This window comes from Laetiporus sulphureus, assembly GCF_001632365.1.
Source record: "Laetiporus sulphureus 93-53 unplaced genomic scaffold LAESUscaffold_34, whole genome shotgun sequence".
Classification (NCBI taxonomy): Eukaryota; Fungi; Basidiomycota; class Agaricomycetes; order Polyporales; family Laetiporaceae; genus Laetiporus; species Laetiporus sulphureus.
Genome location: NW_024468543.1, coordinates 185,922 through 206,131, shown reverse-complemented (window position 1 = coordinate 206,131; position 20,210 = coordinate 185,922). Strand labels below are relative to the sequence as shown.

General features: G+C 46.4%; 2 protein-coding genes across 2 annotated transcripts; both read left to right on the top strand.

The window, feature by feature from the left end:
• Window positions 1-7,782: 7,782 nt before the first annotated feature.
• LAESUDRAFT_715728 (uncharacterized protein) lies at window positions 7,783-9,040 on the top strand (the record flags this gene model as incomplete). Its single annotated transcript, XM_040907179.1, has 5 exons — window positions 7,783-7,945; window positions 8,026-8,053; window positions 8,203-8,353; window positions 8,392-8,491; window positions 8,937-9,040. The coding sequence occupies 5 exons, from the start codon at window positions 7,783-7,785 to the stop codon at window positions 9,038-9,040; spliced, it is 546 nt and encodes a 181-aa protein (XP_040761929.1).
• Window positions 9,041-9,918: 878 nt separating this feature from the next.
• Window positions 9,919-10,743, top strand: LAESUDRAFT_715727 (uncharacterized protein; the record flags this gene model as incomplete). Its single annotated transcript, XM_040907178.1, has 3 exons — window positions 9,919-10,002; window positions 10,096-10,332; window positions 10,387-10,743. 3 exons carry the CDS (start codon window positions 9,919-9,921, stop codon window positions 10,741-10,743), a joined length of 678 nt encoding a protein of 225 aa, XP_040761928.1.
• Between the last annotated feature and the right edge of the window lie 9,467 nt (window positions 10,744-20,210).

Below are 20,210 nucleotides of genomic sequence, written 5' to 3'. Positions count from 1 at the left end.
AGCATCTCCTTGTCATAAATCTCGTAGTTCCGCTCATGTTCGTTGAGTGACTTAGAGTAGTATGCGACTGGATGCCATAGCTTGTCCTCCCCTAGTTGTTCGAGTACTGCACCAGTTGCATAGTCTGAAGAGTCTGTCTCTAGTCGGTATGGTGCAGTGTCATTGGGGAGTTGTAGGATCGGGGCTGAAGTGAACGCCATTTTAAGTGCACTGAAGGCTTGGTCTTGCTCTTCCTTCCATTGCCAGGGCACGTCCTTACAGGTGAGAAGCGTTAAAGGTCGTGCGAGTTTCGCAAAGTCCTTTATAAATCGCCTGTAGAAATTCACGAATCCTAAAAAGGCCTGTACTTGTTTGACCTTTGTTGGTGCGGGCCAGCCAAGTACACCTTCGACTTTAGCAGGGTCCATCTGTATTGAGTTCTTGCTGATGATCATGCCAAGATACTCGATTGAGGACTGTTCAAAGAAGCATTTCTCCGGTTTGGCATATAAGTCATTATCCCGAAGGCACTGTAGAACTGCTTTTACTAGTCGTCGATGTTCGTTGAGATCGTCCGTAAATATGAGGATGTCGTCTAAGTAGACTACCACCTTTCCAGTGCGAATCAAGTCTTCGAGGACCGAATTCATCATTGTTTGGAAGGTGCTAGGAGCATTGCAGAAACCGAAGTACATTACGGTGGGTTCAAAGAGGCCACGATGTGTAATGAAGGCAGCTTTCTCTTCATCCCCTTCCCTAATCCTTATGTTGTTGAACCCCCATCTCAGATCAAGCTTCGTAAATATACTAGCATGTGAGAGCCTGTCGATGAGGTCCAAAATGCGTGGGATTCGGAACTTGTTCTTCTTTGTGACTGCGTTGAGGTTCCTGTAATCTTGTACGAGCCTCAGTGATCCATCTTTCTTTTTGACGAAGAAGACGGGTGCTGCAGTTGGACTCCTTGATCTCTTGATGTAACCTTTGGCCAACTCTTGGTCTATCCATGTGTCGAGTGAATTTCTTTCCTGTAGGTTCATAGGATATAACCTTGCCGGGCATGGTAATGATGCCTCTGGAACAAGTTCGATTGGATGATCGTAGGACTTTCTTGTGGGCATTCATTCCGATTGCTTCTTGGAGAACACATCGCCATACTCGTGGAAGTGTTTGGGGACATAGGCTGACCAGTAGTCTTTGTCCTGTTCTCCTTTTTGCGACGCTCTATCCTGATTCCTCTTGGTGTCAAGACCCATAATGAGCGATGCTACGGCTTGTGCATCAGGGTCTTCTGATAATGACACCCATCTAATGAAGCTGTCCATGTCATTCCAGTTGTTACCTAACTCCTGGGAACCGACGAACTCCATCAGGTCTTCGATGTGGGGGATGTTTGTGTCTTCCAGGTCCTCCTCCTGAATTGCTACCTGTGAGGGTGTGCATCTTTGTGGGCACCGGGTGAAATCGACTGTGAGTTTTCCCCAATCCACTTCGGGATTATGCTCCTTAAGGAAACTCATGCCTAGTATAACGTCTTTATGTCCTATATCGGTGACCAAAAGGCTTTGCCTGCTTGTGTGGTTTCCGATGGTTATACTCAGAAGAACCCTTTTCTTAATGGTTCCACCCTTGTTGTGAGATGCATCCGCGTTGTAGACCCTGATCTCCTTCTCAAGTGAGATCGTAGCTAGATTTAACTGATCAACCAGCCATGTGTTGATGTAGCAAGAATATGCTCCTGAATCGAGGAGCGCCTCAGTCTGGACTTCCCTTACTCCCTGTTTGAGGTGAACAGGTAAATCGATCACGTGTTTTGACGAACCAGTAGATGCGATGTATAAAAAACTTGATACTGATACATGCGAGAGTGAGTAGGTACTATTACAGTGTCTATGGGAACTCTGGCCAGACCTCAGAGAACCCGTCGAAGAAAATCCTCATCATCTTCTACCTCTGTGATCCTAGCTGCTTCGACAGCTGGTTCCGGTTCTGCCTCCTTTTCCTTTCCCTTCGCGTCGTAGCTGGCGATGAAAGCACGGACTGCTTCATATCTCGCCTTGCTGTCGTCGGAGATGTCTGAGGCCGTGTTTGAAGAAATTGCCCTTGTTGCTTGACCCCGCTTTGGCATTTCGAATTTGCCTTTGTACTTGAGGTCTGGGCATTGCTGTTTAAAAATGAAGGGGTGTTTCCCGCATCGTACACACAGCTTCTTTTCCAGCCATCCTTCTTGTTCCTTGATGAGGGTGGATACTCTATCCACGACCATTGCGTTGGGGTCTTTCAGGGCCCGTGGTGCTGATGATGATGTCGTTGTTACCGTTCCGCGCTGTCCTGCCTTATCGGCCCTGAACTTGGACTCTAATTGAAGGCATAGGTCGAGATATTCTGGCCATGTGATGGGGTCAGAAATTCCTAGACTGTCTCGTGTGACCATTGCCTGGCATACGTCCTTGCTTCAGTGTTCAGCAATGTAACCGATGAGTGCAGTGTACCCTAAGTTGGTTTTAGTGGCCCATTGACGGAACTGTTCTGCGAAGGATACCATCGTGGGATATGTCTTGCTGCAGATGTCCTTCAAATGCTGCTGCGCATCCTTGTCCAGGTCAAGGGTCCTGTAGTTCACTTTGAGGATGTTGATGAAGTCTTCCCATGTGCCAAGTGCTTGCCGTGCTGCTGCCTTGGTTGCGTATTCTGACATGTATGTGAATGCGCCACCTTCCAAATGTAGCAGGGCTGTGGTAATCTTGTGTTCATCGTCGTTGATCTCATTCCAACGCATCCATATACCGAGTTGTTGGAGCCAGTCCTCCAGACTTCATTTGCTCGAGTAGTGTGGAGGCTCAGCAATTTTGATGCATGGCTTGTGCGCTTGGACCATGCCAGATGTTTGACCTTGCATCGTAGTGACGCCGCTTGCTTTGAGCGAAGCTAGCTCGTGCTGCAGCTTAACGTTAGCTGCCTTGATTTCCATCATTTCTTTGCCTGTGTCGAGCATTGCTGCCTGGGTTCCCGTGAGTTCGTCGTTCAAAACTGTCATATGCGCATCTTGCATGAGGATTCTATTCTTGAGCTTCCCGATCTCCGTCTGGAGAACTGCCTCCTTGAGTCGGTGTTCGCTCTTGTTGTTTTGGATCAGCGACTCGAAGGCTTTCTTGTGCTCGTACATCTTGTTTCTGAGCACATTGTAGAACTTGGTGATCTCGGTACTGACCGTGAGCTTCATTGCCACAATAACCCATTCGCGGATGTGGTCCGGGACTTCTCCGGGAGTGGACTGTCTGAGCGCATCTTCTAGATGCTCGAACTGGTGTCCGTCGAATTCCCAGATGGGGGGAACATAGGCGGGTAAGAGTGATGGGGTTGGGGACGCTGGTCCTCCAACTTGCGATGCAGAATCCTGCGGTCCTAGTGCAGGTTCTGGTGAATTGCGCTGCGAGGTGCGTGGGGTGCTTCCATCGTGTGCTGACTCAACGTTTGTATGCAGAATATCATCCATTCTTTGCCTGAACGTGGATGCGTATGCACGATCGGCTCCTTCCATTGTGATATAGATGTAGTTAAACTAATTGAAAATGAAGCCTAGGTACTGCTTGTCCTTGACTTTCCCAATCTCCCTGATGATCTCGTCTAACCTCTGCTGCTTCCCTATCTCCTTGAAGTTGATCCTTCCTATTTCTAGGCAGCACGTGTTGATGACCTGTTTGTCGATGAAGGTGTATTCGTGAGTTCCCGTGTAGAGGTCTGCACAGACTTTGTCTAACTCCGATGTGAGGAGTTGTACCTTCTTTCATTTGTCCTGATCAATTCTCTCCCAGAACGCTCCTAATATCGGTTGTAGTCTGAAGCGGGTAGCAGAGACCTGCTTCTTGAGTGTTTCGATGTGGAGGGTGGGCCTGACTTTGGATGGAAGAGGGCGAATGGGTCGTGCATGTGTGTTGACCTTAACGAAGTTGGGAAGGGGTCGCACTGGCTGTGGAGCAACAATGATGGGGGGAACGGCGTTGGAGGTTATAAGCTCTGGGGGTGGTGCCGGCTTGCGACTACCAGTGGTAAGACGTCCCTTTCTGGGCTTGTAGCATTCGAGCGGTGGGGTGTGATCGCGTGGCTTGCAGATGATTCCGCGCTTTATGATGTGTGTGGTATCTACAACCCTAGCTGCTGCTCGCTGCCTGTCTGTGGATGATGCGCCTAGTGATGCAAGTGTGAGGAGCCTTCCATGCTCCTTGTTGGTTTCCTGATGCTTGTAGTGGGTGTCGAGGTCGATCCTGGGGGTGGCCTTGCACTTTGAGGCTTTGGGCAGCTCAGAGTCTTGCTGAGGCTCACGCCGGGTAGAGATCAGATTGGAATGTGTGTCAAAAAAGCCACGTGCTACGGCTGAAACTGCTTGTGCTGAAAATATGTGGCCACTTGTGTTAGACACTAAGCAGGGGTGCAGAAAATGTCAGATTGTTTCTAATGTCACGGTAACACTGGACAAGAGATCAAAAAGACTAAAAAGGGACAGTCACGTGGAACGTGCCACCCTGATCCCCCTGATCCCAAAGGTATCCCCCTGAACCCTATGTGGCACAAGAGCCTGTTGACTTACTGGCTGATGTGGTGGACGCAGGCAAGGGTGAGAGATATATGAAGGAGCTGGTGAGCTCAGTGAGTGCTACAGGTAGTAGACGAGGAGAAACAATTTGAAGTTTCATTCTCTACATGGCTGGTCTTATATACACGTACAGTGGGCTATCTTACCTAAGCTACCTATCTAAGGGTATAAGCTAATGGCCGTACATGAAACAATAGGATGTCCGGAAGTAGAACAGTGAGTGGGAAGATCGATGGTTGCCGCAGTAATGTGTGTGTACATCGTGCCTATCTTGGTTTCCCTTTTGTTCTCTGGTGTGAACATCGTACCTATCTAGGCTTCTGGCTAAACTAATAGGAAGCGGAAGGCCGATGCATAACAATAGTCCTTGTTCCCTTTGTTCCCAAATGGGTGCCTCTATTGTATCCTGGAATAGACAGGTCCGACCGTATCATCCACGGGTCTGGACCATAACATGCGATGTGGACTATCACCTGATCTCTACGCATCACGTCTGTGGCTGAGTGGCATGAGATATTGGTGAAGCACGTAATCTGTGGTGTGAGAAAAGTCACGTGCAGACTTTGTGGCAAAAATCTGTGACACAATGCACTAGAGGCAGTTTTCTACGAAGACGGATCCATCTTGCACTGGGCACCTACTGGTTTTCATCCTCATCACCAGGAGGATCTCGATGATTGAGAGGTCATACATCACACCACCATTCCAGTCTACAGCTGAGTAGGTGTCCGAGAGGCACGTTGATGGGTTAGTTTGGTGAGTGGTCGTCAAGGGTCTTGCCGGTTGGAAGGGGGAGCTTGTGTTACGGTTTCAGCGCTTCATGGTCACGTGACAGTTTATGTTGCATGTGACACTTACTATCACTGCAGACATGAAGCATTTTGCACATGTGGCAAATGCTTAGCAAATGTCAACAGGTTTTTTGCCTTTGTGATCTCAATTTGCTATGGTTCCTTCCCACATTCTGTATTAAGTATTTGCATATAATATGTTGGAGGCAGAAATTTAAATCATATATTTTAAGAAATAACACCATTTTCAAACTCACCAAATACATTTAGAATTTGAGTGCTGTTGAATGTAATCATACATTTTTGAATTCCAAACCATCACATATATAAAATACCCAGTAGCAGACAAAGGTGTAATTATGCCTACATTCTACTTCCCTACTGAAGTCATTCTAACCAAGATTACTAGAATGAAAGTCTTTCGTAATTACACCTTCATCTGCTACTGGGTATTTTACACATGTGATGGTTTGGAATTCAAAAATGTATGATTACATTCAACAGCACTCAAATTCTAAATGTATTTGGTGAGTTTGAAAATGGTGTCATTTCTTAAATTTTTTGTTTTAAATTTCTGCCTCCAACATATTATATGCAAATACTTAATACGGAATGTGGGAAGGAACCATAGCAAATTGAGATCACAAAGGCAAAAAAACCTGTTGACATTTGCTAAGCATTTGCCATGTGTGCAAATCGCTTCATGTCTGCGGTGTATTTATGGTTCATAGGTCTTGTGGACATATTCTAGGGTTAGCAGTTTTTTATTTTCATGACTTACTCACTCAGGTCATGCGAACAAGACCTTCGTGTTTCAGATTTCTATTTATATTATACTGACAAATAGCTCACCAATTACTTGGCTCGCAGTGGTTAGTATTTGTCTTGGTCTATTTCATTTACTCTATGTTTAGCACTGAGGCAGTGTAGAGGACCCTTGTACTAGTACCCCAGACTATAGGTCTGTGACTATATAAAGGGGCAGAGTAGCAGCTGGAAGATAACCTCTTCCATCTGTGACTCTGAACATTCTCAGTTCTAGAACCCTCGTGCAATCGTACTCGCTCTCAAGAGGTAGTAAGTTCGTATGCTTGTTAGAGTCAGAACAGCGAACCTAGTAACCTGTAGGTGAATGTGCAGTAGCTGTAGCGGCCAAGGCCTAGCAAGGGTAGAGTGAGGACCTTGCTGCTACATCATCTACTAGGCATTAACAGCACTATAAACCCTGTTAATAGTCTGTGTGACTATTGGAGGTGTTAGGTATATTCTATATCTAAGTCTCGGTCCATGTTGTGGACTAGTACATGTGAGAAAGCACATGTGGTTCTGAACGTTCTAACAGGGAATGCTTCATAACACTAACTCACTTTGTGGTGCTGTTGCAGACTACTGTCTCCATCACCGCCATGTCAACATGTGTGTTCTCACATGTTTATATCAGATTCATAGCCTTGCCTGCTTCACTGAAAGTCACAATATCAGCCACAAGAAGGGCACAGCTATCCCAGCAGGAACCAAGTCACCAGTACAGTTGCAGGTCAACCATGAGCTCAAGAAAGTAGATGCTGATGACTGTGAGAGGATATGCAGGATCTTGGGGAGAATGAGGACTCATGTAGGGATATCAGTGGCATTGTTGACTATGTGTTAAATCTTCCTGTATGAACATAGTTTGCTATAGATTATTTTTTACAGTATCAATGGTCAGAAAGAAGGATGGTGACCGAAAACTCCTTACTGAATGTGAACCGACGTGGACTCAGACATAATGAATGCATAGGTTATAAGTGTAATCATTGAGTCTAAAAATATGAGAAGCACTTCTCAGACATGGGCGTGAGTTATACAAAGTGGGTTTGTTGATGAAATATGCATATGTAGTAGTATGGGGCTTGAGCCAGCATGAGATGTGCCAGTGCATCAATGGACTGGTGCACTCAACTCACAATCTGCATTGAGTGCCACACACCACATGCCTGCTTCTGCTTCAATGATGGTACTGTCTCACACTCAACTCCAATCAACTTCTTCTGAGGCATTTTATGTGGTTCTTGGATGCTACTATCTGGGCATCAAAAACTCAGAGTAAGCACTCCAAGCCCTCAGCAACAAGTGATACTGACAACATTGTAACAGAGTTTCAATGTCAGGGTGCAGATTCACGCCACCTTTGCTGGTCATGGTAAAGTGCGACACTATTTAGCAGACACAGGATGTCAATCATATGAATGATGAGCTCAAGAATCAGACCAAGCATATGGTGGAAGCTGTCATGCACTCAGCAATTGCCTGCATGATCTTGCCCAACATGCACACATACTACTGCATAGTCTATGGGCACATCTCCAGTATATATCTGATGGTGTAAGTATTCAATTGCATAATGCAAAGCAATGTTTATCATGACTCTTCAGTGACAAAATGTGCATTCAAATCAACGGTCTTCCCAAGGCCATCTTCAAGAAGATTACAGGGGTTGGCCACTCATCTGCATTCTCACAGGCACTCAAGCATATGCTTACGAAGGATGCTCATGATGATAATAAGATGGTGCAGGGACCAGAGATTAGAGGGCTCAATGGAGGTATGGCTTCTGATCTCTCACATGGTCACTCTCATGCTCACATGTATTGTATAGGCCTTGCTGATGATGACTTACATGAGATGTTCTGGACTGTCTGAAAGATGGATAGTGAGTACCTCACCATATTCATAGCTATTCTTCTAATATTAATTGACAGAAGGCGATGACACAGTGGCCACTGCTGCATATTCGCAGACTCCAACATGAGTGGCTGGCCTTACATGGATGCAGATGCATCTTACACTGACCACACCTAGCCGTGTAGGCAAGCAAGCAGCACAAGCCCTGAAACCCATGCAAATCATTACACCAAGCAGACAATTGATGGATGCGACACCTGACATGGTGCATAATGCATCTCATCATGCTTGTGGACATGTCAGGAATGTTCCCTCCCTGGAAGCTTCTGTCTGTGCAGAAGGCCTCCACCTGTATATGTGTATCAGCATGTATGGACCCTGGCTGGTATCATGCAGTCTCTTCAAGAACTGTATGATGACCCAACACCTACACCATCTCTGGACAAGATTGGTGATGATTATGTTCGTGCGCATGGATATATGTACTCATGAGTCAGTAATGCAGATTATTCATGCATACTCAATGAGTGCAAGCCTGGCTGAGTTTACAGACAAGCTTGCTTCAGCTGGACTGCCAGTGAGGGAGGTAAAGTGGTTGTGGAAGTACATCCAACGCAGCCAGAAATTGGCTGAGGTGTCAGACATCTGAGGGAAAGGCTTGTACCATATATACTGTGCCTTTTATGATATATACTTCTCCCTTCAGACAGCTAGCTAGGTATGATACATAGTGCCTATTAATGGCTACTTATTATGTGACTATGTTGACCATCTGTTTTTTTTCTGTGGGTCCACATCCTTGCCTGTCATGTCAAAAATTTCCATGTCAAAGCAGCCTGATCTCACTCATTACACAACCCAGACCTGCTCACTACCCACCAATCTCGCAAAAGTCCCATGGTGATCTATAGCTAGCCAGCAAGGCAAGAAGAAGACCCCTGTAGAGAAGGTCACAGAGGCAGCCAAATGCAATGACAGAAAGAAGGCCATCACAGATGCTGTCAACTTAGCTTAGTCTCATGTAAAGGAGCAGGCTGAGTTCTTGCACAATAAGCTAGGGGATCACAGTGCTGAGTACTACCATTGAGAACTTGCCCAGCTTGCATGCATTGCAGACTCAGAACGTGAAGCCAATCTGTGGAATGCATTTTTGAAAGACGAGCTGAACAAGGTGAACACTGATGAGCAAGAAACCATTCTCAATTCAAGTTTATAATAATAAAAGAATCTTGGCTCTTCATTGCTCACAGCATTATCTGAAGGCACATCACATTATAAGTCGAACAATCTACCACCCAGCACCAAGGAAAAGTGAGATGCCATGTCCCCGCAAGAGCGTACTGAATACACTAAACTGTTGATTGAGAAGCTTAATGAAATCTGGGAGATGTGAAAGCCTAGCATGCACAACATCCCCCTCAATGCATTTCATGATGTATGAGGCAATCTCACTAGCATCGAATGTCAGGTGAGCATTGTAGCAGTTTAATCCAAATTTTTGTGTTGATCAGTTCCTTCAGTCGCAAGCCCTCAATGTGCACACAGGCACAGAAGTTGTGCTTATCATTTGTGAGATCAAGCCTCGACCATTACAATAGGTCATATTTTCAACACAAGCAATTGTCTGGCTGACTATTTCAATATTGTTCTCAGCAAGCAACTGCCTGACATTGGAGTGCAGATGGAGGAATGTTGCATTAGTGACATCCAAGGTACGTTACCATACATTGCCAGCTGCATTGTGGTGCAAGACAAGGCTGACCGAGCTTTAGGAGTCTTGAACAAGTCTCGCAATTATATGGCCGCTACTCGTAGCGAGATAAACACCATTATATATGCAAAACTACATGAGTATTCTGGCACCATTATGCATTAATCTTTCATTAACCCCACATGCTTACAAATGCTGCCATGCAGCATAAGGTTCTATGTATGTATTATACAAACTTCGAGTCAAAGATCATGCTCAAGTACAGTGTAATCATGAAGGGTTGACCTCTTGAGCAGTTCTGCTCATCAAGTGATGTCAGGTCACATGATAAGCTGAATGTCCTCCTTTATGCTTGGCAGATGGTGACAGCTCAGTTCTATAAGATGGATCCAGTTGAGTACAAGACCTGGAGGGAGTCATGCACTGAGGTTGCTGAGGCTGAGGAGGATGAGGGCAATGGGTCTGTGAATAAAGCTGACAGCACAAGCAACATGGCTGGCACCATATTCATTATGGTCCAGGTAGCAGATGCATCAACTATCATTTTAGCACCTGCTATCTTGATGTTGCAAGCAGCTGCAGGCCGTTTCATCATTGTCAGTGCCACCATAGCCCCCTTGACATCAATCAACACCACCATGGTCATGCAGGCCCATCCCATTGCAGAGTCTGACTTCAATGTTGTGCTTGTGCAAAAAAGGTCAGCAACCACTGCTGCACCACATGCAAAGAAACCCTGCATGCAACGTGGGTCCATGGAGTTCATCAATATTGTCTCGGGTGCAGAAGATGAGTTAGTTACAGTTACCAAAAAGCCTCATGCCATGCACAAGGACAAGGGTGTGCCCAGGAAGAAGAAGACACACCGTATTGCTGGTGATGAAAATCATGCCCCTACACCATCCGCGGATGCTGCCATCACTGTCACTGACAGCCCTCCCTCTTTCTGTGCAGCTTTACAGACAGCTGGTCCAATGACTGCTTTCACACCTCTCTTAGATGTGTGATGGCAGATATTCTTGATGCAACATGGTCATCACAGTCGATGGTTATGCCTGACTTTTAATATGTGCTAAACTGGTGAGCTCGCCCCCTTCCGAGTGCCTCTGATTCTCTGCTTGTGTGCTCAGACATCTTTCATGATATCTTTTAGCTCTCCAGCACTGACTCATGGCATTTTGCATATGGAAATCATGTAGTATACAAGTGCTACAAGTAGTACCCTTTAGTATATATGTCATTAGAGCTGCTACCTGTATATTTATACTATTCTAACCATTGAAACTGCATTATATGACCCCCCCCTTCAAAGGCACAAAGAAACCGCAGAGAAGATGAGTTGCAAACATGTGAGATAGACATTGTTCACCATCAGCGACCACGAGCGTGCATGCACCACAGCGGTGGAGCACTGGAGGGAGATGCACAGCACATGAGAAAATGGAGAGTGCTGAAGGGAGCCATGCGACACATGAGAAGGTGAGGGAGCACCGGCCAGACACATCGAAAGATTTTGAAGGAAGGCTATTAAGTGCTGGGTGAGGAGGGATGGGATGACGTTGAGCAGGGTAGTGACAGCGGAGTGCAGGTGAGAAATTCTAAGCTGTGAGTTCAGCAATGGGCAGAAAGGGAGGGTCGTCAGCATTGTGATCAATGATGCTGATGCTATCACAGCTAATCAGGAGCGATGGCAACGAATAAGGAGGCTGCTTGAACAGGCAAACCTGACTGTATTGCCTAAACAATTGCCAATCAGTGTGGATAGAGAATTCAGGGCTAAGTAGCCTGACAATCTCAGGGGTATGTGCTAAGCTAGTTAGCCTGGAAGGACATGAGGTCGAGGTGCTGAGGCGATGTTGGGCTCGATTATTTAGACTTAAAATTGGCTCGCATAAGTATTGCTATGCAGAGAGCCAGCTTTAAGTAGATTGGCCATGCTTATAATCTATCTGACGTGGCTTGAAATTGGCTTGTGCAAATATTGCTTTGGGCAAGAGCCAGCTTGAAGTAAATTGGCCACCCTTGTAATCTATCCAGTGTGAAGGTTGCAATCCTATATTATTCTTGAATTGAATTGGCACCAATTGCTTAGAAAAATAAGAACTTATGAGGTTTTTAAGTTTGAAAGAGAGTTTATAATGATTTATAATGTGTTATAGTGCATGATAAACCACCCCAATATGCTCAAAGGTTTTCAAAAAGAACCTTAAAATTTACTTCAACGTTTTTGCACTTTTGCCAATGAGACATGTGTATATAATGGAGGCCAGATGTAAGCTGCCTCAAAGTAGTAGTTGGTGCTCCCTGAGCACTAGAAATTGTATCGAGCAAATTCAGAATCATCAAATCTTACACCAATTGTGTTGTGCAAATATGCTCAGCCCATCTATCCTCAAAAAGGAGTGCTTCTGACATCTGCACACCCACAGAGGCATGCCTTATAAGATTTGCTTATGATAACTTTGACATCACAACCAAAAACATGGCACCAGAAGTCGAAAATGTGAAAGAAAGTATCTTACATCTCACATCTAGCTCCGAACTCGACCATGGTGTCACCCTCAATGATCTGCACTGCTCTGGATAGCTGTGAGAATTCTCACCATTGAATCCCACTGTCAAAAGCAGCTTATTGATGCCTCATCATAGGAGGACTCTTGTAGAACTTGCAGCCACTGTTATCAACGACTGTAAGTAGAGTTACCAGAAATTGATCACATGTGTCTATCAATAATCTATTTTCGGGCCTTGCTGCCTGCCAATTGTGGAATGCTGGCCTCCGATCTCCATTATTTACACATATTTTCTCCCAGGCACTGTAGGTGTCACGGTAACACCGGACAAGAGATCAAAAGGACTAAAAAGGGACAGTCACGTGGAACGTGCTGCCCTGATCCCCCTGATCCCAAAGGTATCCCCCTGAACCCTATGTGGCACAAGAGCCTGTTGACTTACTGGCTGATGTGGTGGACGCAGGCAAGGGTGAGAGATATATGAAAGAGCTGGTGAGCTCAGTGAGTGCTACAGGTAGTAGACGAGGAGAAACAATCTGAGGTTTCATCCTCTACATGGCTGGTCTTATATACACATACAGCGGGCTATCTTACCTAAGCTACCTATCTACGGGTATAAGCTAATGGTCGTATATGAAACAATAGGATGTCCAGAAGTAGAACAATGAGTGGGAAGATTGATGGTTGCTGCAGTAATGCGTGTGCACATCGTGCCTATCTTGGTTTCCCTTTTGTTCTCTGGTGTGAACATTGTGCCTATCTAGGCTTCTGGCTAAACTAATAGAAAGCGGAAGGCCGATGCCTAACAATAGTCCTTGTTCCCTTTATTCCCAAATGGGTGCCTCTATTGTATCCTGGAATAGACAGGTCCGACCGTATCATCTGTGGGTCTGGACCATAACATGTGATGTGGACTATCACCTGATCTCTACGCATCATGTCTGTGGCTGAGTGGCATGAGATATTGGTGAAGCATGTGATCTGTGGTGTGAGAAAAGTCACATGCGGACTTTGTGGCGAAAATCTGTGACACTACCCCCCTCTCAAGGCTCATTGTCCCGAGGAGCCAAAACCTTTATTACCCCTTCTAGTTGCTCGCAACAGTTGGTAGCTTCAGGAGGAAAGCCCTTCTGCATAATACTCGAAGATTATTTGGGCTATTCTATCTCCTGGCTTGACTGAAAATACGAAATCTGTTGTGTTGATCAATACGACTTTGAGTTCTCCAGTGTAATCTGGATCGACGACTCCTGTGCCCACGTCAATTCCTCATGCAGCCAGCCCGCTGCATGGAGCTATTCGTGTATAGGTGTGTTTGGGAGGGTCAATTGCGATTCCCGTTCCTACCACAGCTCGTGAATGCGGAGGGATTTCATGTGTTTCTGCTGCATAAATATCCCATCCTGCTGCTTCATTTGAGGATTTTTTCGGTGATTTGGCGAGATCTGTCATCTTGTGATATAGGAAGAACTCATCTGAATGGTCGGACATGTTGATTCTGTGTGTGGAGATTGGTGCAACTTCATATGAGGATAATTCGAAGCATTTTCCACCAAAAGTGACAACCCTGATTGGTGCTTTGGCTGCATCTGGGTGTTGCTGGTGGAATTCTTGAAGAAGCTCGTCGGCGTTGGTAAGATTCGTTCGGGGTTCCCATGTATCATCGGAATGGTCATAGCCTTTCCATTTGACGAGATATTGGACTCTTCCCCTTACGACCTTCGAGTCTAGTATTTCCTCAACTTCGAATTCTGGTTCTCCTTCGATTTCTATGGCTGGGGGTTTTGGGGGTTCGCGGTTTGTGACCGTGTCTTGATGGTACATGATCAGCTTGCTAGCATGGAAGACTGGGTGGACCTTCATTTGCTTAGGCAGTTCCAGTTTAAATGTGACTGGGCCTAGCTTCTGAAGTACTTTGTAAGGTCCGAAGTTTTGTGTGCCTAGCTTCACGGACTTGACTTTTACTCTGAGGTCCTTTCCCTTGAGTAGTACCAGGTCTCCGACTTTGAATGGGACTTCTCCCTTTTTCTCGTCGAAGTACCATTTCATCCGTGAAGCCGAAACTTCCAATGCTGCCTTTGCCTGTTCTTGCACCTCGGATTGGTGGGCAAATAAATGTTCCAATGAGGGATGACGTATTGATTCGTGTACGTCTGGTGCCATTTTTGGATGTCAGCCATATTCGACAAAGAATGGGGAAAGTGCAGTGGATTCATGGGTCTGGTTGTTGTATGAAAATTCTGCTGTCGGCAGGTAATAAACCCAATCGTTCTGTCTATGGTTACAGTACATTCGTAGGTACTGTTCCAACACCTGGTTAACCCTTTGTGTCTGACCATCTGTCTGGAGGTGATATGCAGTGAACATTGTTGACTTTATACCGAGCTTCTGGCAAAACTCCTGGAATAGTTTGCTCACAAATTGAGTACCTCTGTCTGAGATAATCTGGTGCAGCAATCTGTGGAGTTTGAAGACTTCATTATAGAATACGTTAGTGACTTGCGATGAGGTGACTGTATCGTCCGTCACATAAAAGTGCACTCATTTCGTGAGTCTGTCCACGACGACAAGTATTGCCGTCTTCTTTTCTCCCCTAAAGTCCATGGCTGGAGGAAGTTGCGTGATGAGATCCACTGTGATGATCTTCCACGGTCCTCCTGGTACCTCGTTTGGTTGTAGTAGTCCGTATGGTTTTTCTCTTGAGTACTTGTTACATTGACAACTGTCGCAACCTTGTACGTATTGTTTAACCATTACAGACATTCCTGGCCACCAATAGTTCTGAGTAATAAGCTCCAACGTTTTGAACCTGCCAGGGTATCCGGCTGGTAAGGTGTCATGATGGAGTTTTATTAGGTCAAGGCGTAGCTGTTTATCCTTGGGGACATAAACCTTTCCACGATGGAGCAGCAGTCCGTGCTCAAAGTTCCATTCTGCGAGGTTTTTCCCAAATTCGCGCTGTCCTGTTGTCAAAAGCGCACGATAATCTTTGGTCATCATGTCATCTGTGAGTGCCTTCTTGATCCTTTCCAGTAGTTGAGCATCATCAACTTCAGATGCGTGAGCGGGTCGAATCGCATTGATAGCGAAAAATTCAGGTTTTAACAGCATTTGGTTCAAATTGTTGCTGTCTACCCCCCTCTCATGGTCTGGCCTCCTGGACAGAGGATCAGCACGTAGCATAGTCTTTCCAGGTCAGTGACTGAGTATAAAGTTGAAACAGGTGAGGAATAATGACCAGTGTGCTTGGCGCCGGGATAATTTCTGTGCCTGACGGAAGTATGTAAGGTTGAGATGATCTGACCAAATCTCAATGGGTTCTGGGTGGCCTTCTAAATAGTGCCAGTATTTTTCTAGTGCCCAAATGATGGCTAGCATCTCCTTGTCGTAAATCTCATAGTTTTGCTCGTGTTCGTTGAGCGACTTTGAGTAGTATGTAACTGGGTGCCATAGCTTATCTTCTCCCAGTTGTTCCAGTACTGCGCCAGTTGCATAGTCTGAAGAATCTGTCTCCAGTCGGTAAGGCGCAGTATCATTGGGGAGTTGTAGGATCGGGGCTGAAGTGAACGCCGTTTTGAGTGCACTGAAGGCTTGGTCTTGCTCTTCCTTCCATTGCCAGGGCACGTCCTTACAGGTGAGAAGCGTTAAGGGTCATGCGAGTTTCGCAAAGTCCTTTATAAATCACCTGTAAAAATTTGCGAATCCTAAAAAGGCCTGTACTTGTTTGACCTTTGTCGGTGCAGGCCAGCCAAGTACACCTTCGACTTTAGCAGGGTCCATCTGTACTGAGTTCTTGCTGATGATCATGCCAAGATACTCGATTGAGGACTGTTCAAAGAAGCATTTCTCCAGTTTGGCATATAAGTCATTGTCCCGGAGGCGCTGTAAAACTGCTTTCACTAGTCGTTGATGTTCATCGAGATTGTCCGTAAATATGTGGATGTCATCTAGGTAGACTACCACCTTTCCAGTGCGAATTAAGTCTTCGAGGACTGTATTCATCATTGTTTGGAAGGTGCTAGGAGCATTGCAGAAACCGAAGTACATTACAGTGGGTTTGAAGAGGCCACGATGTGTGATGAAGGCGGCTTTCTCTTCGTCTCCTTCCCTAATCCTTATGTTGTTGAACCCCCATCTCAGATCAAGCTTCGTAAATATACTAGCATGTAAGAGTCGGTCGATGAGGTCCGAAATGCGGGGGATTGGGAACTTGTTTTTCTTTGTGACTGCGTTGAGGTTTCTGTAATCTTGTACGAGCCTCAGTGATCCGTCTTTCTTTTTAATGAAGAAAATGGGTGCTGCGGTTGGACTCCTTGATCTCTTAATGTAACCTTTGGCCAACTCTTGGTCTATCCACGTATCGAGCGAATTTCTTTCCTGTAGGTTCATAGGATATAACTTTGCCGGGCATGGTAACGATGCCTCTGGAACAAGTTCGATTGGATGATCGTAGGGCTTTCTTGTGGGCATTCATTCCGACTGCTTCTTGGAGAACACATCGCCATACTCGTGGAAGTGTTTGGGGACATAGGCTGACCAGTAGTCTTTGTCCTGTTCTCCTTTTTGCGGTGCTCTATCCTGATTCCTCTTGGTGTCAAGACCCATAATGAGTGATGCTACGGCCTGCGCATCAGGGACTTCTGATAATGACACCCATCTAATGAAGCTGTCCATGTCATTCCAGTTGTCACCTAACTCCTGGGAACCGACGAACTCCATAAGGTCTTCGATGTGGGGGATGTTTGTGTCTTCCAGGTCCTCTTCCTGAACTGCTACCTGTGAGGGTGTGCATCTTTGTGGGCACCGGGTGAAGTCGACTGTGAGTTTTCCCCAATCCACTTCGGGATTATGCTCCTTAAGGAAACTCATGCCTAGTATAATGTCTTTATGTCCTATATCGGTAACCAAAAGGCTTTGCCTGCTTGTGTGGTTTCCGATGGTTATACTTAGAAGAACCCTTTTCTTAATTGTTCCACCCTTGTTGTGAGGGGCATCTGCATTATAAACCCTGATCTCCTTCTCAAGTGAGATTGTAGCGAGATTCAATTGATCAACCAGCCATGGGTTGATGTAGCAAGAATATGCTCCTGAATCAAGGAGCGCCTCAGTCTGGACTTCCCTTACTCCCTGTTTGAGGTGAACAGGTAGATTGATCGCGTGTTTTGACGAACCGATAGATGCGATGTATAAAAAACTTGATACTGATACATGCGAGAGCGAGTAGGTACTATTACAGTGTCTATGGGGACTCTGGCCAGACCTCAGAGAACCCGTCGAAGAAAATCCTCATCATCTTCTACCTCCGTGATCCTAGCTGCTTCGACAGCTGGTATCAGTTCTGCCTCCTTTTCTTTACCCTTCGCATCGTAGCTGGCGATGAAAGCACGGACTGCTTTGTATCTTGCCTTGCTGTCGTCGGAGATGTCTGAGCCGTGTTCGAAGAAATTGCCCTTGTTGCTTGGCCCCGCTTTGGCATTTCGAATTTGCCTTTGTACTTGGGGTCTGGGCATCGCTGTTTAAAAATGAAGGGGTGTTTCCCACATCGTACACATAGCTTCTTCTCCAGCCATCCTTCTTGCTCCTTGGTGAGGGTGGATACTCAATCCACGACCATTGTGTTGGGGTCTTCTGGGGCCTGTGGTGCTGACGATGATGATGTTGTAACTGTTCCGCATTGTCCTGCCTTGTCGGCTCTGAACTTGGACTCTAATTGAAGACATAGGTCGAGATATTCTGGCCATGTGATGGGGTCAGAAATTCCTAAACTGTCTCGTGTGACCATTGCCTGGCGTACATCCTTGCTTCGGTGTTCAGCAATGTAACCGATGAGTGCAGTGTGCTCTAGGTTGGTCTTAGTGGCCCATTGGCGGAACTGTTCTGCAAAGGATACCATTGTGGGATACGTTTTGCTGCAGATATCCTTCAAATGCTGCTGCGCATCCTTGTCCGGGTCGAGGGTCCTGTAGTTTACTTTGAGAATGTTGACGAAGTCTTTCCATGTGCCAAGTGCTTGCCATGCTGCTGCCTTGGTTGCATATTCTGATATGTATGTGAATGCGCCACCTTCCAAATGTAGCAGGGCCGTGGTGATCTTGTGTTCATCGTCGTTCATCTCGTTCCACCGCATCCATATGCCGAGTTGTTGGAGCCAGTCCTCCAGACTTCCTTTGCCTGAGTAGTGTGGAGGTTCGGCTATTTTGATGCGTGGCTTGTGTGCTTGGACCGTGCCGGATGTTTGACCTTGCGTCATAGTGACGCCGCTTGCTTTGAGCGAAGCTAGCTCGTGCTGCAGCTTAACGTTAGCTGCCTTGATTTCCATCATTTCTTTGCCTGTGTCGAGCATTGCTGCCTGGGTTCCCGTGAGTTTGTCATTTAAGACCGCCATGTGTGCATCTTGTGCAAGGATCCTATCCTTGAGCTTCCCGATCTCCGTCTGGAGAACTGCCTCCTTGAGTCGGTGCTCGTTTTTGTTGTTTTGGATCACCGATTCAAAGGCTTTCTTGTGCTCGTACATCTTGTTTCTGAGCACATTGTAGACCTTGGCGATCTCAGTGGTGACCGTGAGCTTCATTGCGATGATCACCCATTCACGGATGTGGTCCGGGACTTCTCTGGGAGCGGACTGTCTGAGAGCATCTTCCAGGTGCTCGAATTGGTGTCCATCAAACTCCCAGATGGGCAGAACATAGGCTGGTACAAGTGATGGTGTCGGGGATGCTGGTCCTCCGACTTGTGATGCAGAATCCTGCGGTCCTAGTGCAGGTTCAGGTGAATTGCGCTGTGAGGCGCGTGGAGTACTGCCGTCATGTGCTGACTCGACGTTTGTGTGAAGAATGTCATCCATTCGTTGCCTGAATGTGGATGCATGCGCACGATCGGCTCCTTCCATTGTGATATAGATGTATGTAGACTAGTACAAAAAGTTCAAGTATCGCTTTTTGGCGATGAAGACCAGGGCTTTGGCAATTTCCTGCAGCCTCTCCTCTTTCCCTATCTGCTTGAAACTAATGCCTCCTATCTCCAAACAGACTGTGTTGATCACCTGCTTCTCGATGAATGTGTATGTGTGCGTTCCAGTGTGTAGGTCGACACAGACTTTGTCGAGTTCTGTGGCGAGGCTAAAGATAGGTCCTTGGTGCTTGTCCTTTAGACGATATGAGAACGCTTCTAGTATAGGTTGGAGCCTGAAGCGGGTAGCGTCTACTTGCTTCGTAAGAGTCTCGATGTGGATCGTCAGCCTGACTCTGGAAGGGAGTGGGCGAATGGGACGTGCAAGGGTGTTTGTCTTTATAAAGTTAGGTAGGGGACGAGTTGGAATGGGAGCGATGACGGGGGGGAGGTACTGCATTAGAAGTGATGAGTTCTGGTGGTGGTGCTGGCTTATGACTGCCTGTGGTAAGCCGTCCATGTCTGGGCTTGTAGCGTTCAAGTGATGGGGTGCGATTGCGAGGTTTGCGGATGATTCTGTGCTTTATAATGTGTGTAGTATCGACGACCCTAGCTGCTGCGCACTGCCTGTCTGTGGACAATGCGCCGAGCGATGTGAGTGTGAGGAGTCTTCCATGCTCCTTGTTGGTTTCCTGACACTTGTAGTGGGCGTCGAGGTCGATCCTGGGGGTGGCCTTGCGCTTTGAGGCTTTGGGCAGCTCAGAGTCTTGCTGAGGCTCACGCCGGATAGAGATCGGATTGGAATGTGTGTCAAAAAAGCCACGCACTACGGCTGAAACTGCTTGCGCTGAAAATATGTGGCCGCTTGTGTTAGACACTAAGCAGGGGCGCAGAAAATGTCAGATTGTTTCTAATGTCACGGTAACACTGGACAAGAGATCAAAAAGACTAAAAAGGGACAGTCACGTGGAATGTGCCGCCCTGATCCCCCTGATCCCAAAGGTATCCCCCTGAACCCTATGTGGTGCAAGAGCCTGTTGACTTACTGGCTGATGTGGTGGATGCAGGCAAGG